This window comes from Sitophilus oryzae, unplaced genomic scaffold (genome assembly GCF_002938485.1).
Source record: "Sitophilus oryzae breed Bouriz unplaced genomic scaffold, Soryzae_2.0 scaffold_1145_pilon_pilon, whole genome shotgun sequence".
Classification (NCBI taxonomy): Eukaryota; Metazoa; Arthropoda; class Insecta; order Coleoptera; family Curculionidae; genus Sitophilus; species Sitophilus oryzae.
Window position 1 is genome coordinate 828329 of NW_022145777.1, and position 14520 is coordinate 842848.

Sequence of the window (14520 nt, forward strand, 5' to 3'; positions counted from 1 at the left end):
TTTTATTGTTATTACGTAGTAACGACTAAATTACCAAATTATAGTTATTTCAGATTACTTGTCAAAGATTAGATGTCAGCATTTTAGATACGTTGTTTATCGATGTTGTGTTATCAGCTTATAGTATCTCATTCATTTTTATTCATATTTTATAACGCGCATTCACTACACAACGTAAACAACAAATTGTTACTACATCAGCCTCATTTTTAAATAAAATTAGTCTTATCACTCGATAAACCGGACTTTGTCGTGCCTAAGTGATATGCCTTTCCTGTTCAAAGATTAAACATGTGTTTAAATAGAAATTTCAGCAAATATTTGGTTTTTGTGTCTTAAAGTTTGAGAAATGAAGCTATTACCGTATTTTACAAGCATCCCAAATATTAAAACGGTACCCTAATCAGTTCTTTTTGCCTTATTTTGTCGGTAGAAACTAAAAAAGTACACTTTGATATTTTTTACTAAAATAAAAAAAAAATATTTAATCAGTTTTTTTTTTTTTTTTTTTTTTTTTCTTTTTGTATATAAAAATCTGTCGTTTAGTTGTTAATATTTCAGGCACAATCATCTCTGTATAATTTATTACATTATATCAATTGCTTGCGTATAATGAACAGCCAGCCTGTAGCGCCTTCATTTGTTCCAGCGATTTAGCAACACGTCCGAGGTCGTACGTCATATATGTGGCAAACGCAAGAGTGAGCCGCCTTTGCGCACACTGGTCGCTTAGACGTGTGTACAAAGTGAGTTAGCGACAGTCGCAAGAAACGAACAACACACATTTCAGCCAGATCATTGGCTTTGACAGTCAGTGGCCCGAGATGGTTTAGAGGGGTTGGTTCTTCCATCCAGACACGAATGGCTTCAGTAGTCTATCGAAAGGATGTCCCACCGCCGAGTATTTACTCCAGAGTCAAAGAGTAGATATCTACTGCGAAGAGTCGAATTCTGCGAGAGACGCAGTTGTACTTGCTATTATTTTGTCGTCGTTATACTGAAAAATAAACAAATTTTCGAAAATAAATTAATATCATAGAAGAATATAGTAACGTATGTGTGCGGAACAAATTTTAGTTTGTGTTGTTTGTCGCCGCACGTACCGAATATCAAGAAACAGAATGACAATACCGATCGATTTCAAAGACAACGATGTAACGGCGCATTTTATTTGTCAACTCATGATTTTGACGTTAATCGATGTGTTGGACCGTGTTTAAATATAAACAAATTCGATGAGTTTTTGCCTTTTAAAAGTAGCCAGAGTTTTCGATGAGACATCGTTTTATGTTTATTTAGCAGTCAAGTTTGTTGCGTATTATTCTGTAATTTGAGCATGTAAAATAGGTTTTATTCCACACTACCACCAGCGCGATTCCGCAAAAGCTTTATAGAACATACCATATGTTACTAAATCCGTGGTTGGTATCAGCTTTTCACAAAAATCGAGCAAATCCCCATTTTTCGCTAATACTGGATCAACGCGAGGCTGTGTTACTGTATTACACTGTTCGTCCATGTAAAACAATATCGCAAGTAAAACACTTTTTTGCCAAATGACTTTATTTTCAGCTTGGTCAATCTATTACAGTAAAATATTGCTTTATTATTTTCTTTACCTCGATGACCATAATTTATTTTAACATTAGAAATCCTCGTTTATTTCATTCGTGCCTTGCAAGCAGTTTTGGTTGTCTATTAATTTTCCTCGCGAAAGCCAGGCTTAGCAGCGATCACACGCGCGAACCGAAGCCAAAATCTGTCTTATATCTTTTCGTCTTCATAATGGTCACCCTGGTGTGGTCGTTGTGATGACGTGATTTCAGGTTCAAGAGACCACCTGAGAAACCCAACGATTACTTTGTAATGTTACGCCATGACCACCCTTCCAATCAGCTTCGCCAGAAGCAGATTGCAGCACAGCCACGTTCATCGTAACAACTTCGAGTCGGGACGACGGTCTTGTAAATGTGCTGAATTCAACAGCCTGTCTGATTTAACAAACATGTCATTCCAGTTTTTCCTCTACAGTGAGAGCAAGCTTCTGTTCAGTCGGCCTACTGTCGCTTCAATGCTAGCTCCATCATAGAAAGGTTGGTTGGGGAGGCCGTTGCCGCATCAGCCTGATTTCAGCAAGTTCGTTGGGCGCAGCAGCCTCCAATAAAACATTCAGCCCAACATCATTCCTGCCGTTACTTTCTGTGACGCAGGCGCGAACATGTCCCACCACTAAACTGCAGCACCATGTTCAGATTTTCTGTCAGCCCGTTACCAGAGGCTTAGCAAGCCACAATCGGTAGTTCTCATTTGCTTTCTTTCTGCGCAATGTTGTGAGCCATGATTGCCACTTGCGAATGATAATCACCATTGCCTGGTGATCGATCCTCCGCCACTTCATCGAACGTAGCTTTAGGTTAATTTCAACAGAAGCTAGTTGATTGCTCATCTATTAATCGAACTGTGCTTAACCAGTATTAATCTTTTGAAGTCGCACTGTTGAAAGTGCTGTGCGATTCCTCATTTGAACGCATTATAGCTGTTCGATATTCATTGGTACTAAACAGCAGAATTCATTGCCAGGACTTTAAAAATTGTGTCATATCCTTCCTTTCATTGACCATTTCCGTTGTCACGTAAGCAGGGTAATGCTCATCTGATCACCACCATCTTGTCTCTCACGCTTCAGAGTTGTTAAAGCCCGAGATAACCGTTCGCTTGAAATAAATTGTTAACAATATTTTCTGCAAAAGCATTGAACCTTATTTACAGACGAGGGTGCCGTAGCGAGTTTGATAATGAATTTCTGATTCCACTGAATGCATTTCAGCTTTTTTATATTTACCAAAATGACCCTAAATAATTTTGGTGTCATTGGTAAATATAGCAAAAGCAAACATTAGACCAGTGTTTACAAGATCAAATTCGATTATCATAATTTATTTATTTATGTAGAAAGCCCTGTCTAGTAAATAAGAGTTCAATGCTTTGCGAAATGAAGAAATGATGTTATGGATTTGATTTCAAATGGCAGGTGATTGTGCATTTTTTTCGAGTTGTATAATATTGAACTTTTAACCAACTCTGAGCGTGGGGTAGTTAGATAAAGATCTTGCTCCATGTTCCTGAGTGGATAAGTGTCAGATGGCCTTTCTTGAGAAGCTGATACATGCTTACGTATTAGGCAAATGGATTCAAATATAAATAAGGAAGGAAGACATTATTTTTAATTTTTTATAAAAGTCCTGGCAATTAGTTCTGCTGTTTAGTCCCAGTAAATATCGAACAGCTCTCTTCTGGAGCTTGAAAATGCGTTCAAATTGAGTCGCACAACACGTACTTCAGAATGAATGGGTATACCTGAGGTGCGACTCAAAAAGTGCATAATAACAGTTCAAACAGTTCTAGCCACTGACAAGTTAAGCTCCTTAGAAACAGATCTTAATGCAAAACAGGCAGAGCTCAATTTTTTCGATAAAGTTTCGATATGCATGTCCCATTTCAGAGAATTGTCAACAACAAGCCCTAAGAATTTACAGATTTTACGACGTCAGTGGTGGAGTTAAGTACAAAAGGCTGCAGCGAGCTTTTATACGACAAAGCTTTTTAGTTTTAGAAATGTTGAGACTCAGAGGTTCCGAATCGCAAATTCCAAGATTTCTCTAATGGTGATTAAGTCATTTGATATAATCCTATGAAGTGCCGTGACGTCCTTGTTGCTCGAAGTGAAGCTAGTGCCGTCGGCAGAAAGACATATTTTGGCACTGATGTTTATGTTAGCAATGTCGCTAATAAAAAGAAGAAACAAATAGGGCCTAGTACTGAGCTTTGTGGTATTCCACATTCTATTGGCTTGTTAGAAGACAACGTGGTATCCACCCTCACAAGTTGACTTCTGCTGCTCAGATACGACTTAAACCATTCGAGAAATGTTCCCCTGAACCCATAGTGCTGCAGTTTATTAATTAGGATCTTATGATTTACACAGTCGAACGCCTTAGGAAAAAATCACAGAAAAATTGTTGCTGTAGAATGATGGTTATTTAGGCTGGAGTAAACTTTATTAAGGAGGGAAAACATAGCGTCATTTGTGGACTTGTTGCTTAGAAATCCAAACTGATGTTCAGTAAGTATTTTGTACTTAAACAGAAAAGATAGCAGCCTTCCTTTAACCAACCTTTCTATGATCTTAGATAGCGTTGGAAGGAGTGCAATTGGGCGATAGTTAGAAGCTTCATTTTTGTCTCCTCCTTTATGCAGAGGAATTATTATTGCCGTCTTAAGACATTTTGGAAAAATACTATTTTGGAATGACATGTTTGTTAAAGTAGTTAGGTGATTCAGAGTGTTTCTGGCAGATTCGAAAACATTTTTAAAGTTAGCCCGTCGGTCCCAGATGAGGATTTATTTTTGATGGTATTAATTGTACTGCGAAGCTCTTCTAAAACTACTGGCGAAAGAAAGAAACTGTGTGAGTTTACACAATCATTAGAGAGATATGAAAGTGGATCATGAGAAGGACGTATGGTATTAGTTAAGTTTTTCGCTACATTTACAAAGTAATCGTTAAGGTTCTCAGGTGAGGTAGAGATATTGCTAGACGAAGAAGCTTTGTTTCTCAAATCATTCACAATAGACCATGTATCTTTAGCAACATTACCAGAATTGACTATTCTCCTATTATAATAAAGGCAAAGAGTAGATAAGACAAGAGACGACAGTTCGCGCGGTACCTTTCATGTTTGAGTGGTAGGGAGAGTGACCTCGTCTCGCTTGTCCCTTTAAATTTTCGTAACTTTTTCGCGGGAAATTTGAAATAGACTATTATTAAAACTTGCCTGTATAGCTTATAAATAGTTACTGTATGGGTAAAGAAATAAATAGAAACGAAAAAAAAAATAAGTTTCTAAATATTATATAAAATAAATTATAATTAAAAACATATTTGTCGGGGAATAAAGATAATAAAAGCAATATTTTGTATATCGTTGGTAAACAAGATAAAATGACCAAGTCGATTTGTAAGAAGTGTTTTATTTACGTGTATTTTTTTTACATATGGACTTGAACAAGTGTAATATTACAATGAACACACAATAGATCTATAAGGTCGCGTTGATTAACTCCCGTCCATTCTACAATATCACAATGTGGAGTTTATGTACAAAAAAATAGAATTGCTCAATTTTTTTGTAAAAATATATTACAAGCTTCTAACCATGTCTTCGATCTATGGATTACATTTAGTTTAATAACATAATTATATAGTATATTTCTATAAAAATACTTTTCAGGATCCTTTGGAAACGAGTGAAATATTATGTTTGTGGACCTATTGGGAATATTGTGGAATAAGACCTATTTTTGCAGTCTTTATAAGCACACACATTGCCACCATCTCGTCTTTTCCTGCTACTCGTGTCCTGTTCAGTATTCATATTTAACAATAATTACAAATTAGTACGCAACAAAAACGATACTAAAATTAAACCTTAAAAACTCTCAAAACGATAATATATCGAAAAACTCTGAAACACACACTTTAAAAAGGCAAAAATGCAAGAAAACAACTAATCAGATTTGTTTATGTTTAAACCTGATTAGCACATCTGATTAGCGTCCTAAAATCATAGGTTAGAATAAATAAAATACGCCGTTGTCAGATTTTCAGATTTTATCGTTTATCTTTGAAATCGATCAATTATTAGTCATTCTGTTTCTTTGATATTATCAGTACATTGCGAAAAAAGAACCTAAACCAACCTAAACTAAAAATTTACATTTCCGTATTAACATACGTTACTTATATTCTTCTTATATTATTAATTTATTTTCAGAAAATTTTGTTTATTTTTCAAAGAAATATACTTGGCAACAGACAAAATGGGACTTGATGGGACCTTTAAATTTTAATATATCTGCGTCTCTCTCGCGAAATTCGACTTCTTTGTTCACTGTCGTCTCTTGTCTTATCTACTCTTTGATAAAGGTAAAGTAAGAACTATTTTCGGATTGGCACTGGGTTTTTAACAGGACACTGTCTCCTCAAAAAACACTTCAGTAGATTAAAGCTAAGAAACACCAAAACACATTATCACTGAGTGCTCCAAGAAGAGAACCATTCGTGTCATAAACTGGATGGAGAACTAACCTCTATAAAACCATCTCAGATACTGGCTTTTGTCAAAGCCCTGAGAGACTGTATGATACAAGCTGAAATATTATTAATATTTTGTTCGATTTTCTTTTGCGATAAGCCACTGGCAGTATTGCAGGGAATCGTAAAAAATTAAGCCCCGTTCTTCCGACTTTTGAGAATCCTGCACACGTCTAGAAAAATTGTGTATATAAATAAAAGAGCTGGCACTTCACTCTTGCGTTTTAGCGCCACGAAATTTTATAGTACACATATATGGCCGCTATTCGCACGATACTCGAGACGTGAAACCTATGCGTCAGCTCGTAAACACTGAACAAATTCTAAAGGCATACAGACAGCAATTTCATCATTATACGCCGTAATTCGGGTGTTTGATATAATGAAATATTTCAATAGAATATACAGGTGGGTTGGCCACATACGACAAGGAGTATTGTAGCTAAACGATTAGATTTTTGCAAATTGTAAATTTTGGGTTCGTCGAAGGACCATTAGAGCTACAATTTAAAAATATTTTTGCAAGATACAGAGTGTCCCAAATAAATAAAAAATATCAAAGTTGTATATTATTACATTTTTAGTTTCTACCATTAAAATAAAGGTAAATTTGATTAGGATTTACCGCATTTTAATCTTACCGTTTTTGAAATATTTAGGTTTTTGTAAAAATACAGTAATTGTAATGCTTCATTTCTCTAGGCGTATTTAAGTTTTTAAAACCAAATATTTTACTGAAGAATTTCTATTTACTAAATTTTATGTTGCAATCTTTGAATAAGAAGACTAAGGAAGGAGCATATCAAAAATCTTAGGTACACCGCGATGGGCCTCAAATATGGCCGACTTAAATTCCGGTTTATCAGTGTCGTTCTAATTTTATTTAAAAAATGTGAAACTATGATGTAGTAGGTAGACGTGGGTAGACTCAATAATTTGTTGTTTTATTTTTACGTTGTGAATGCAAATGTTGGTAGTTATTAAAATTGTTATAAAAATATATAATTCTAATAAAAAATAGATAAGTTATAATAAGTTATTTATTAACACAAACATCCGATACGCTACTGAAGCAGGTAAGTCAAATTAACGTATCTAAATTCTTTGACATCTAATCTTTGACAATAGTAAATAAAAGCAAAAATGCAAGAAAAAATATAATTAGTTAATTTAAGTGAATTTCATAAATTATCGGTTTACTACACGTATGTATATTATATAGTCACTTACTAGCGAAAAGTTGTTCCATTATTTCACTGGATTTTTGCCGAGATCTACCGCACGCTACACAACCAACTATTTTAGAGCCTTTTTCGATAAATCGCGATAGTGTCACTGTTAATTTAAGTTCTGCCACAATTTCCATCTAGATTTACTACCTTTATACAACTATCAGTAGTAGAATAAATAATAAATAACATAAAATAAGCTCCGTGAAGACTGACAAATCCACAAAATTTCAAATCAAATTCAAATGTGTCAAATGAATCGTCAAACAGAACTGTGAAGGATCCCACCCTAGAGTGCTTTTTCCGCCCACCATGCATGAATACATGGATAGCATTATGCTCCTTCCTTAGTCTTCTTATTCAAAGGTTGCAATAATAGAAATTATACTACCTTATACAGAGCGTCTAAAAATTTATTTTAAATAATTTCTAACGTTAAACGGCAATAACTTGTTTAATTTAAATGGAACACCCTGTATATTTTATGAGAATCGGATGCACAATTTAATTGTCTATCAAATTGTATTATACCATTTTTACCTATCTCTTCAAGTTTTCGTGGAAAATGCATTTTCTTATAATTTAGGCCTCATTTATCACCCATGGAGTATTATTGACATTTTAGATTATTTTTAAAGATGTAACAAATTTTTAAAGAGTACAGATACTAACATTGTCGATATAGTTTTATAGTCGTTTATTTCATTAAAAAATAAAAAAAACTGTTTAAATATTTGTTAAAGAGGACCAATTAATATGATTCTAGTATTCAAACTACATTAATTGACTGTTTAAGTTGATTAATAATATTTGATCCAAATATTAAAAATCTGAATTTTGTATGTGTATTAGACAGTGTGGTAAAAAGTAACACCTTAATTTTTTTTTCATTTTTTGACGAATGCTTATTTATAACAACAGAGACGTTCATTTTCATAACTTATTATTGTATTGCTTTCTTATTCAAAACCACATTTGTTTAAAATAATTGTATTAACTAACACAATTAAGTATGTAATTAATTAATATTTTTGAGCAGAAGTAATGATGATATATTTAATTAATGGTATACTCTTTTATAAAGATTTAAATAGTTTTCTTTTTGTATATAAATAGGCTAGTAATATTATCGTTTTTATCAACGGTACATTTTTGACATTTGTTGCTTTAAAAACAATCTAAAATGTCAATATTCATATTTTGATAAATGAGGTCTAAATTAAAAGAAAATGCATTTTCTACAAAAACTTAAAGGGATAGGTTAAAAATGATATAATACAATTTAATAGACAATTAAATTGTGCATCTGATTCTCCTGAAATATACAGGGTGTGCTATTTTAATTAAACAAGTTATTGCCGTTTAAAACTAGAAATTGTTTAAAATACATTTTTAGACGCTCTGTATAAGGTAGTATTATTTTTATTATTGCAGTACAATAACTGATCAATAAATAAACTTCAGTAAATATTTAGTATTAAAAACTTTGATAACCCTTGGAGAAACGAAGCCTTAAAATTTTTTCTGCAATTTCACAAAATTGAATATATTTCAAAACCGGTAAAGTTTAAGTGTGATAAACCTAATCAAATTTACCTTAATTTTAATCGTAGAAACTAACAATGTAAAAATATGCAGGGTGTTCCATTTAAAATAATACAACTTTGATATTTTTTATTTATTTGGGACACTCTGTATCTTGTAAACATATTTTTAAATTGTAGCTCTAATAGGCCTTCAAAAATAAATTTGTAAAAATCTAATCGTTTAGCTACAATACTCCGTGTCGTATGTGGTGAACAACCCTGTATTTATGTTTATTTTAATTCCTAACTAATATATTCTTCTCATATTTTCTAGACTTAACGAGATACACTCCACGCTACCGGAATTCACGTTTTATATATAAAAATGTCGAAAAAGGCGTCGAAGTTGTTGTGGAAGAGAATTTCGACGAGCTATAAATACCTGAAAATAAGTTGGACCGTGCAAGTGAGGGAATTCTTCGAATACTCCACTCTGCATGGCGTAAAGTATATTGCTGAACACGGCAGACCCTTTCTGGAAAGGTCAGTATGTATATAACTTACAAGTAGGCCCTTTATAATACATTAAAACGATATATATTTTTTTTCAAATCGTCATAAAAGTATTTATTTTTTCGACGTGATTGACATATAAAAAAGTCAGTTTAAAGCCTAGGCATAAAAGTAAAGCACTTTACGCCTAAGCACAAAAGTACGATAATTATATTATTAAACTGACACAAAGTGTCGAATTCAATGAGTGTAACCATAGTTACTCTATATACAGGGTGGTCTGAACTCTATTCCGGAAACTTCGGCAGCATATTCTGCAGATAAAAATTAGTAAAAAAGTTTGTATAAATGTATGTCCTAAAATGCTTAGTTTCAGAGATACAGGGTGTTGAAGTTTCATTTTTATTTCGATTTTTTCCAAATAATTTTTGAACTAAAGTCAATATTTGGATGAAAATTGGTACCTGGAGGTTTTTTGACATGATAAATTTGATTTTCATGTCAATATGACTCCTATTAAAAGGAGAGGCCACTTACATGTATTTTAACTGATTTGAAGAGTAATCACTTTTCATCCGTACCTGTATAAAACTACTGAGTGAAAAAATATACATTTCCGTGATTTTTTACGTAAAAAATGTCTCTTGTTAAAAATTGCTACGAGCAACTGTTATCAAAATATTTAGAATGGAAATAGTCAATACGTGTTATTATTGACACAAATTACTTTTTGTGTCTCGCCTATAATGTTAAACGTACAACCTAGCCACAAAAGGTATCATTTTTACACCTAGACTTTGAGGTACTAAAAAGCCTTACTAAAAAGCCAAAAAACTACAAGGCAAATAAAATAAAAAATTAATATACAGGGTTTCCCACGTTAAAAAATACAACAGGTAAAAAAAGCAACATTTTAAAATTCGCCCTGTATTTCAGGTACTAAAAATGCTAGGACACATCTGTATGCAACATCTTTAGTTTCATAAAAATGTAGCACAGCAATGTGAAAACCGCATCTTTGTAACTCGACTCATAAACAATAACTCGACTCATAACCCTGTAAAATTCACCAAAATTGGAACACTCTGTACAATCCACACTGATCATTAATCAATAATTACAGCATTAATTCTACTTCTAATTTCCAATGTATCTTTTATTGAATTTTTTTCTTTGTTCGAAAAAGAACAAGACTGTTCAAAAAGTAAACTCTTCTACTTCTAATTTCCAATGTATCTTTTATTGAATTTTTTTCTTTGTTCGAAAAAGAACAAGACTGTTCAAAAAGTAACTCTCGTTTTTGCTTTATCTCCCTCCAAAATCATACATAATTCATTCTCTATTTTACTGAAGAAATTCCCGAACTCGTGGAGCAGAAAATAGAGGAAAAAATAATCAGTGAAATACTGTTCTCGGTTCACGGTGTTGCGGATAGAGGGCGTGAACGGCGATAACTTACCGTTGATTTACCACCATCGATCGAACTTCTAATAGGCAAATAAAGGATTCTAAAAGAAAAATTTTACAGTTAGAATAGAGTCATAAATAAAATATCTGAAAAATTCGATAAGTGTATGTACCCCCAACCAGTGTTGGACTTTTTCTGGGAGTAAAATTTTTTAGGGTTATTTTTAGGGATAAAATTTCAGTGAAGTTTCAGATTTTTTACCGCTACTGCTATTTATCAAAACTAACTAATAGGGAAGTATATATAAAACAAAATAATGTATTTATGTCAGGCACACGATTTTCAAAATTTTATTAAATAAATAAATGCTTTTATTGTCAAAAAATTTTACAATTTGTAGATAAAGGTAAAGTAAACAAACAAAGTAAACAAACAAGGTACAGAAACAAACAAACAAAAGATAATACAAAACATTATACAAGTAATATTGTCAGTCTTATTGTTTAAAATAAATATTTATAAATGTTTGCAATGTCAAAGAATAAAACAAATAAAAATAATATTCAAAAATATTTAGTTAGTTTATAGTAGGTATCAATAATCTCTAAATAAATTTGTTTCGGTGTCATTGGTAAATATAGCAGTAGCAAACATTAGACCAGTGTTTACAAGATCAAATTCGATTATCAAAATTTAATTCATTTACGGCGTAGAAAGCCTCGTCTAGTAAATAAGAGTTCAATGCTTTGCGAAATGAAGAAAATGATGTTATAGATTTGATTTCAAATGGCAGGTGATTTTTTTCGAGTTGTATAATATTAAACTTTTAACTAACTCTGAGCGTGGGGTAGGTAGATAAAGATAAAGAGTGGATAAGTGTGAGATGGCCTTTCTTGAGAAGCTGATACATGCTTATATATTAGGCAAACGGATTCAAATATAAATCAGGAAGGAAGAGTTAATATTTTTAATTTTGTAAAAAAGCAATGAGTTCTCCTGTTTAGTCCCAGTGAATATCGAACAGCTCTCTTCTGGAGCTTAAAAATGCGGTCAAATTCAGTCGCACAACACGTACCCCACAATGGAAGGGCATACCTGAGGTGCGACTAAAAAGTGCATAATAAACAGTTCTAGCCACTGAGAAGTTAAGCTCCTTAGAAACAGATCTAATGCAAAACAGACAGAGCTCAATTTTTTCGACAAAGCTTCGATATGCATGTCCCATTTCAGAGAATTGTCTAAAACAAGCCCTAAGAATTTTACAGATTTTACGACGTCAATGGTGGTGTTGTTAAGTACAAAAGGCTGCAGCGAATTTTTATACGACAAAGCTTTAGTTTTAGAAATGTTGAGACTCAGGAGGTTCGAATCGCACCAAGATTTAATGGTGATTAAGTCATTTGATATAATCCTATGAAGTGCCGTGACGTCCTTGTTGCTCCAAGTGAAGCTAGTGTCGTCCGCAAAAAGACATATTTTGCCACTGATGTGATGTTTATGTTAGCAATGTCGTTAATAAAAAGAAGAAACAAAATAGGGCCTAGTACTGAGCCTTGTGGTACTCCACATTCTATTGGCTTGCTATATAGAACACAACGTGGTATCCACCTCACAAGTTGACTTCTGTTGCTCAGATACGACTTAAACCATTCGAGAGATGTTACCCTGAACCCATAGTGCTGCAGTTTATTTATTAGGATCTTATGATTTACACAAGCGAACGCCTTAGAAAAATCAAGGAAAAATTGTTGCTGTAGAATGATGGTTATTTAGGCTGAGTAAACTTTATTAAGGAGGGAAAACATAGCCTCATTTGTGGACTTGTTGCTTAGAAATCCAAACTGATGTTCAATAGTAAGTATTTTGTACTTAAACAGAAAGGATATACAAGCCTTTCTTTAACCAACCCTTCTATGATCTTAGATAGTGTTGGAAGGAGTGCAATTGGGCGATAGTTAGAAGCTTCATCTTTGTCTCCTCCTTTATACAGAGGAATGATTATTGCTGTTCAAGACATTGGAAAATATCATTTTGGAATGACATGTTTTTTTGGATATTATTGTTACTGATCGATATATATGCCGACGATGAGTTTGAGGCCAAAAGACAAATAAACATGAAACTGTCTTCTTTGTCACTCTTATTAAATTTAATAATGAACGGAGATATATTATATTCTACAAAAAGATATGGAATATTTTCTTCCATATATTTCTACAGTTTCTACAGATTCTACAGTCTAACCCTAACATCATATTTGGTCAAAAAACAAACAATTTAATAAATTTTTTGGTTTGAATTTAGCGGAGTTTGAAAAAGCTTATTATATATGTAATAAATACTTATTCATTGATTTTAATCGTTTTTTATCCCACTAAAAACTTAACCTCGACTCGAAAAGCGTTGCGCGTTGACAGCAAGACGATTTTTATTGCTTATCTGTGAGTTAGAAGTGGAGAAGTTTTTTAATCGGGTTGGCAAAAACTCACCCATAATTAATTCGGATTTCTTTCAAACTTCTTTTCTGCTTTTTTTGGTGTTTTTTACTTTTTTCTCCGAACTGACGGTTTTATTTACTTAGAGAAGTCTGGCCGAGGATTTTGAGCTGTCTCGCGCTCTCGAGTAATTAGCTGCTTTTTCGTCTGTTTTTAGGTTAATTAATAATCTAGACTTCACAGAAACAAGTATAGCTAGAGAAGTTCTTAAATATTTGTTTAATAGCCATCACTTTTGTTTACATCTTGTTATGTTATATTTTACAGGAATATAAAGTTAAACAGAAATTTATAATTAGTATAGGGAAATTCCACGAGAAAAAAACAACACTAGATAAGCCCTAAAATATTTGTTGATAAAGCTGTTACGTTTGCATTTTTTCTAACGTTTTATTTATTTATTGAAGTATATAATTCTGCCAAGTTTTAATTTTTTTTATATTTTTTATATTTTTCGAAAGACTTAAAAAAATGTTATTTTTTAACTAAAATAATTGTTCTAGAGTAAGGGATTGAGTGCGTGCTTTAAATACTGTATAATCGAAAAAAAAACAGCTTTCACTTGGCTGGGAAATGACGATCTATGACATTTCTCATATAAATATACATATAAAATGTATCTTCATTTCATAGCCATTGCCATAGATTTAATGTCTTTGGCCATTGCTGACGCCGCGCGCCGTTTTACTACTTACATTTAAAAAAAAATCTCAAGTTTTTTTTATTCTCGGAGCTACAGATGCAAGACGCACTATTGCCGGACTTACTTGCCGGAAACGCTACAAAGGTTGTAGATAAAATAAAATATTTCTCTAGCAAAAAAAGTCTTATAAATTTCGTATGTCTTCATTTTTCGAGTATTCTCTTAAACTTTATTTGTTGACATTGCGAATAAAATTCCATAAAATAATGTTTATGTATCCCTAAACCTATTTTATGCGATGTCAAGATGAAATGCCATTCCGGCCACACTTAAACCTCGCAAAAACAAGCGGGGCGGGCAGAACCATCTTGAAAGTTTTCCAATAAGACGAAAGAAGACGTTCTCTTTGCTGCTTTGTTCGGGCCAACGACAGACAGATTTGCTTTTATTTACTGTGTCCGTAACATTCGAATTTTGTGTTCGTATAAAGAGGCAGATGTTGGTAAATAGAGGGAAATTTTAGGGGAAAAGTTTTGGAAAAGAAGTATACGG

The 14520-nt window shown here is 32.9% G+C and overlaps 2 protein-coding genes across 2 annotated transcripts in view; both read left to right on the forward strand.

The window, feature by feature from the left end:
* Positions 1–1394, forward strand: part of LOC115886565 (acid-sensing ion channel 1-like) — a 55651-nt gene extending 54257 nt beyond the window's left edge. The window contains exon 8 of the mRNA XM_030905800.1: positions 1348–1394. Within this exon, the coding sequence (XP_030761660.1) occupies positions 1348–1394 (47 nt within the window). The remainder of the gene's footprint in view (positions 1–1347) is intronic.
* A 7861-nt stretch (positions 1395–9255) lies between these two features.
* The window catches only part of LOC115886281 (sodium channel protein Nach-like), a 43148-nt gene continuing 37883 nt past the window's right edge, over positions 9256–14520 (forward strand). The window contains exon 1 of the mRNA XM_030905375.1: positions 9256–9456. Within this exon, the coding sequence (XP_030761235.1) occupies positions 9295–9456 (162 nt within the window). The 5' untranslated portion in view covers positions 9256–9294. The remainder of the gene's footprint in view (positions 9457–14520) is intronic.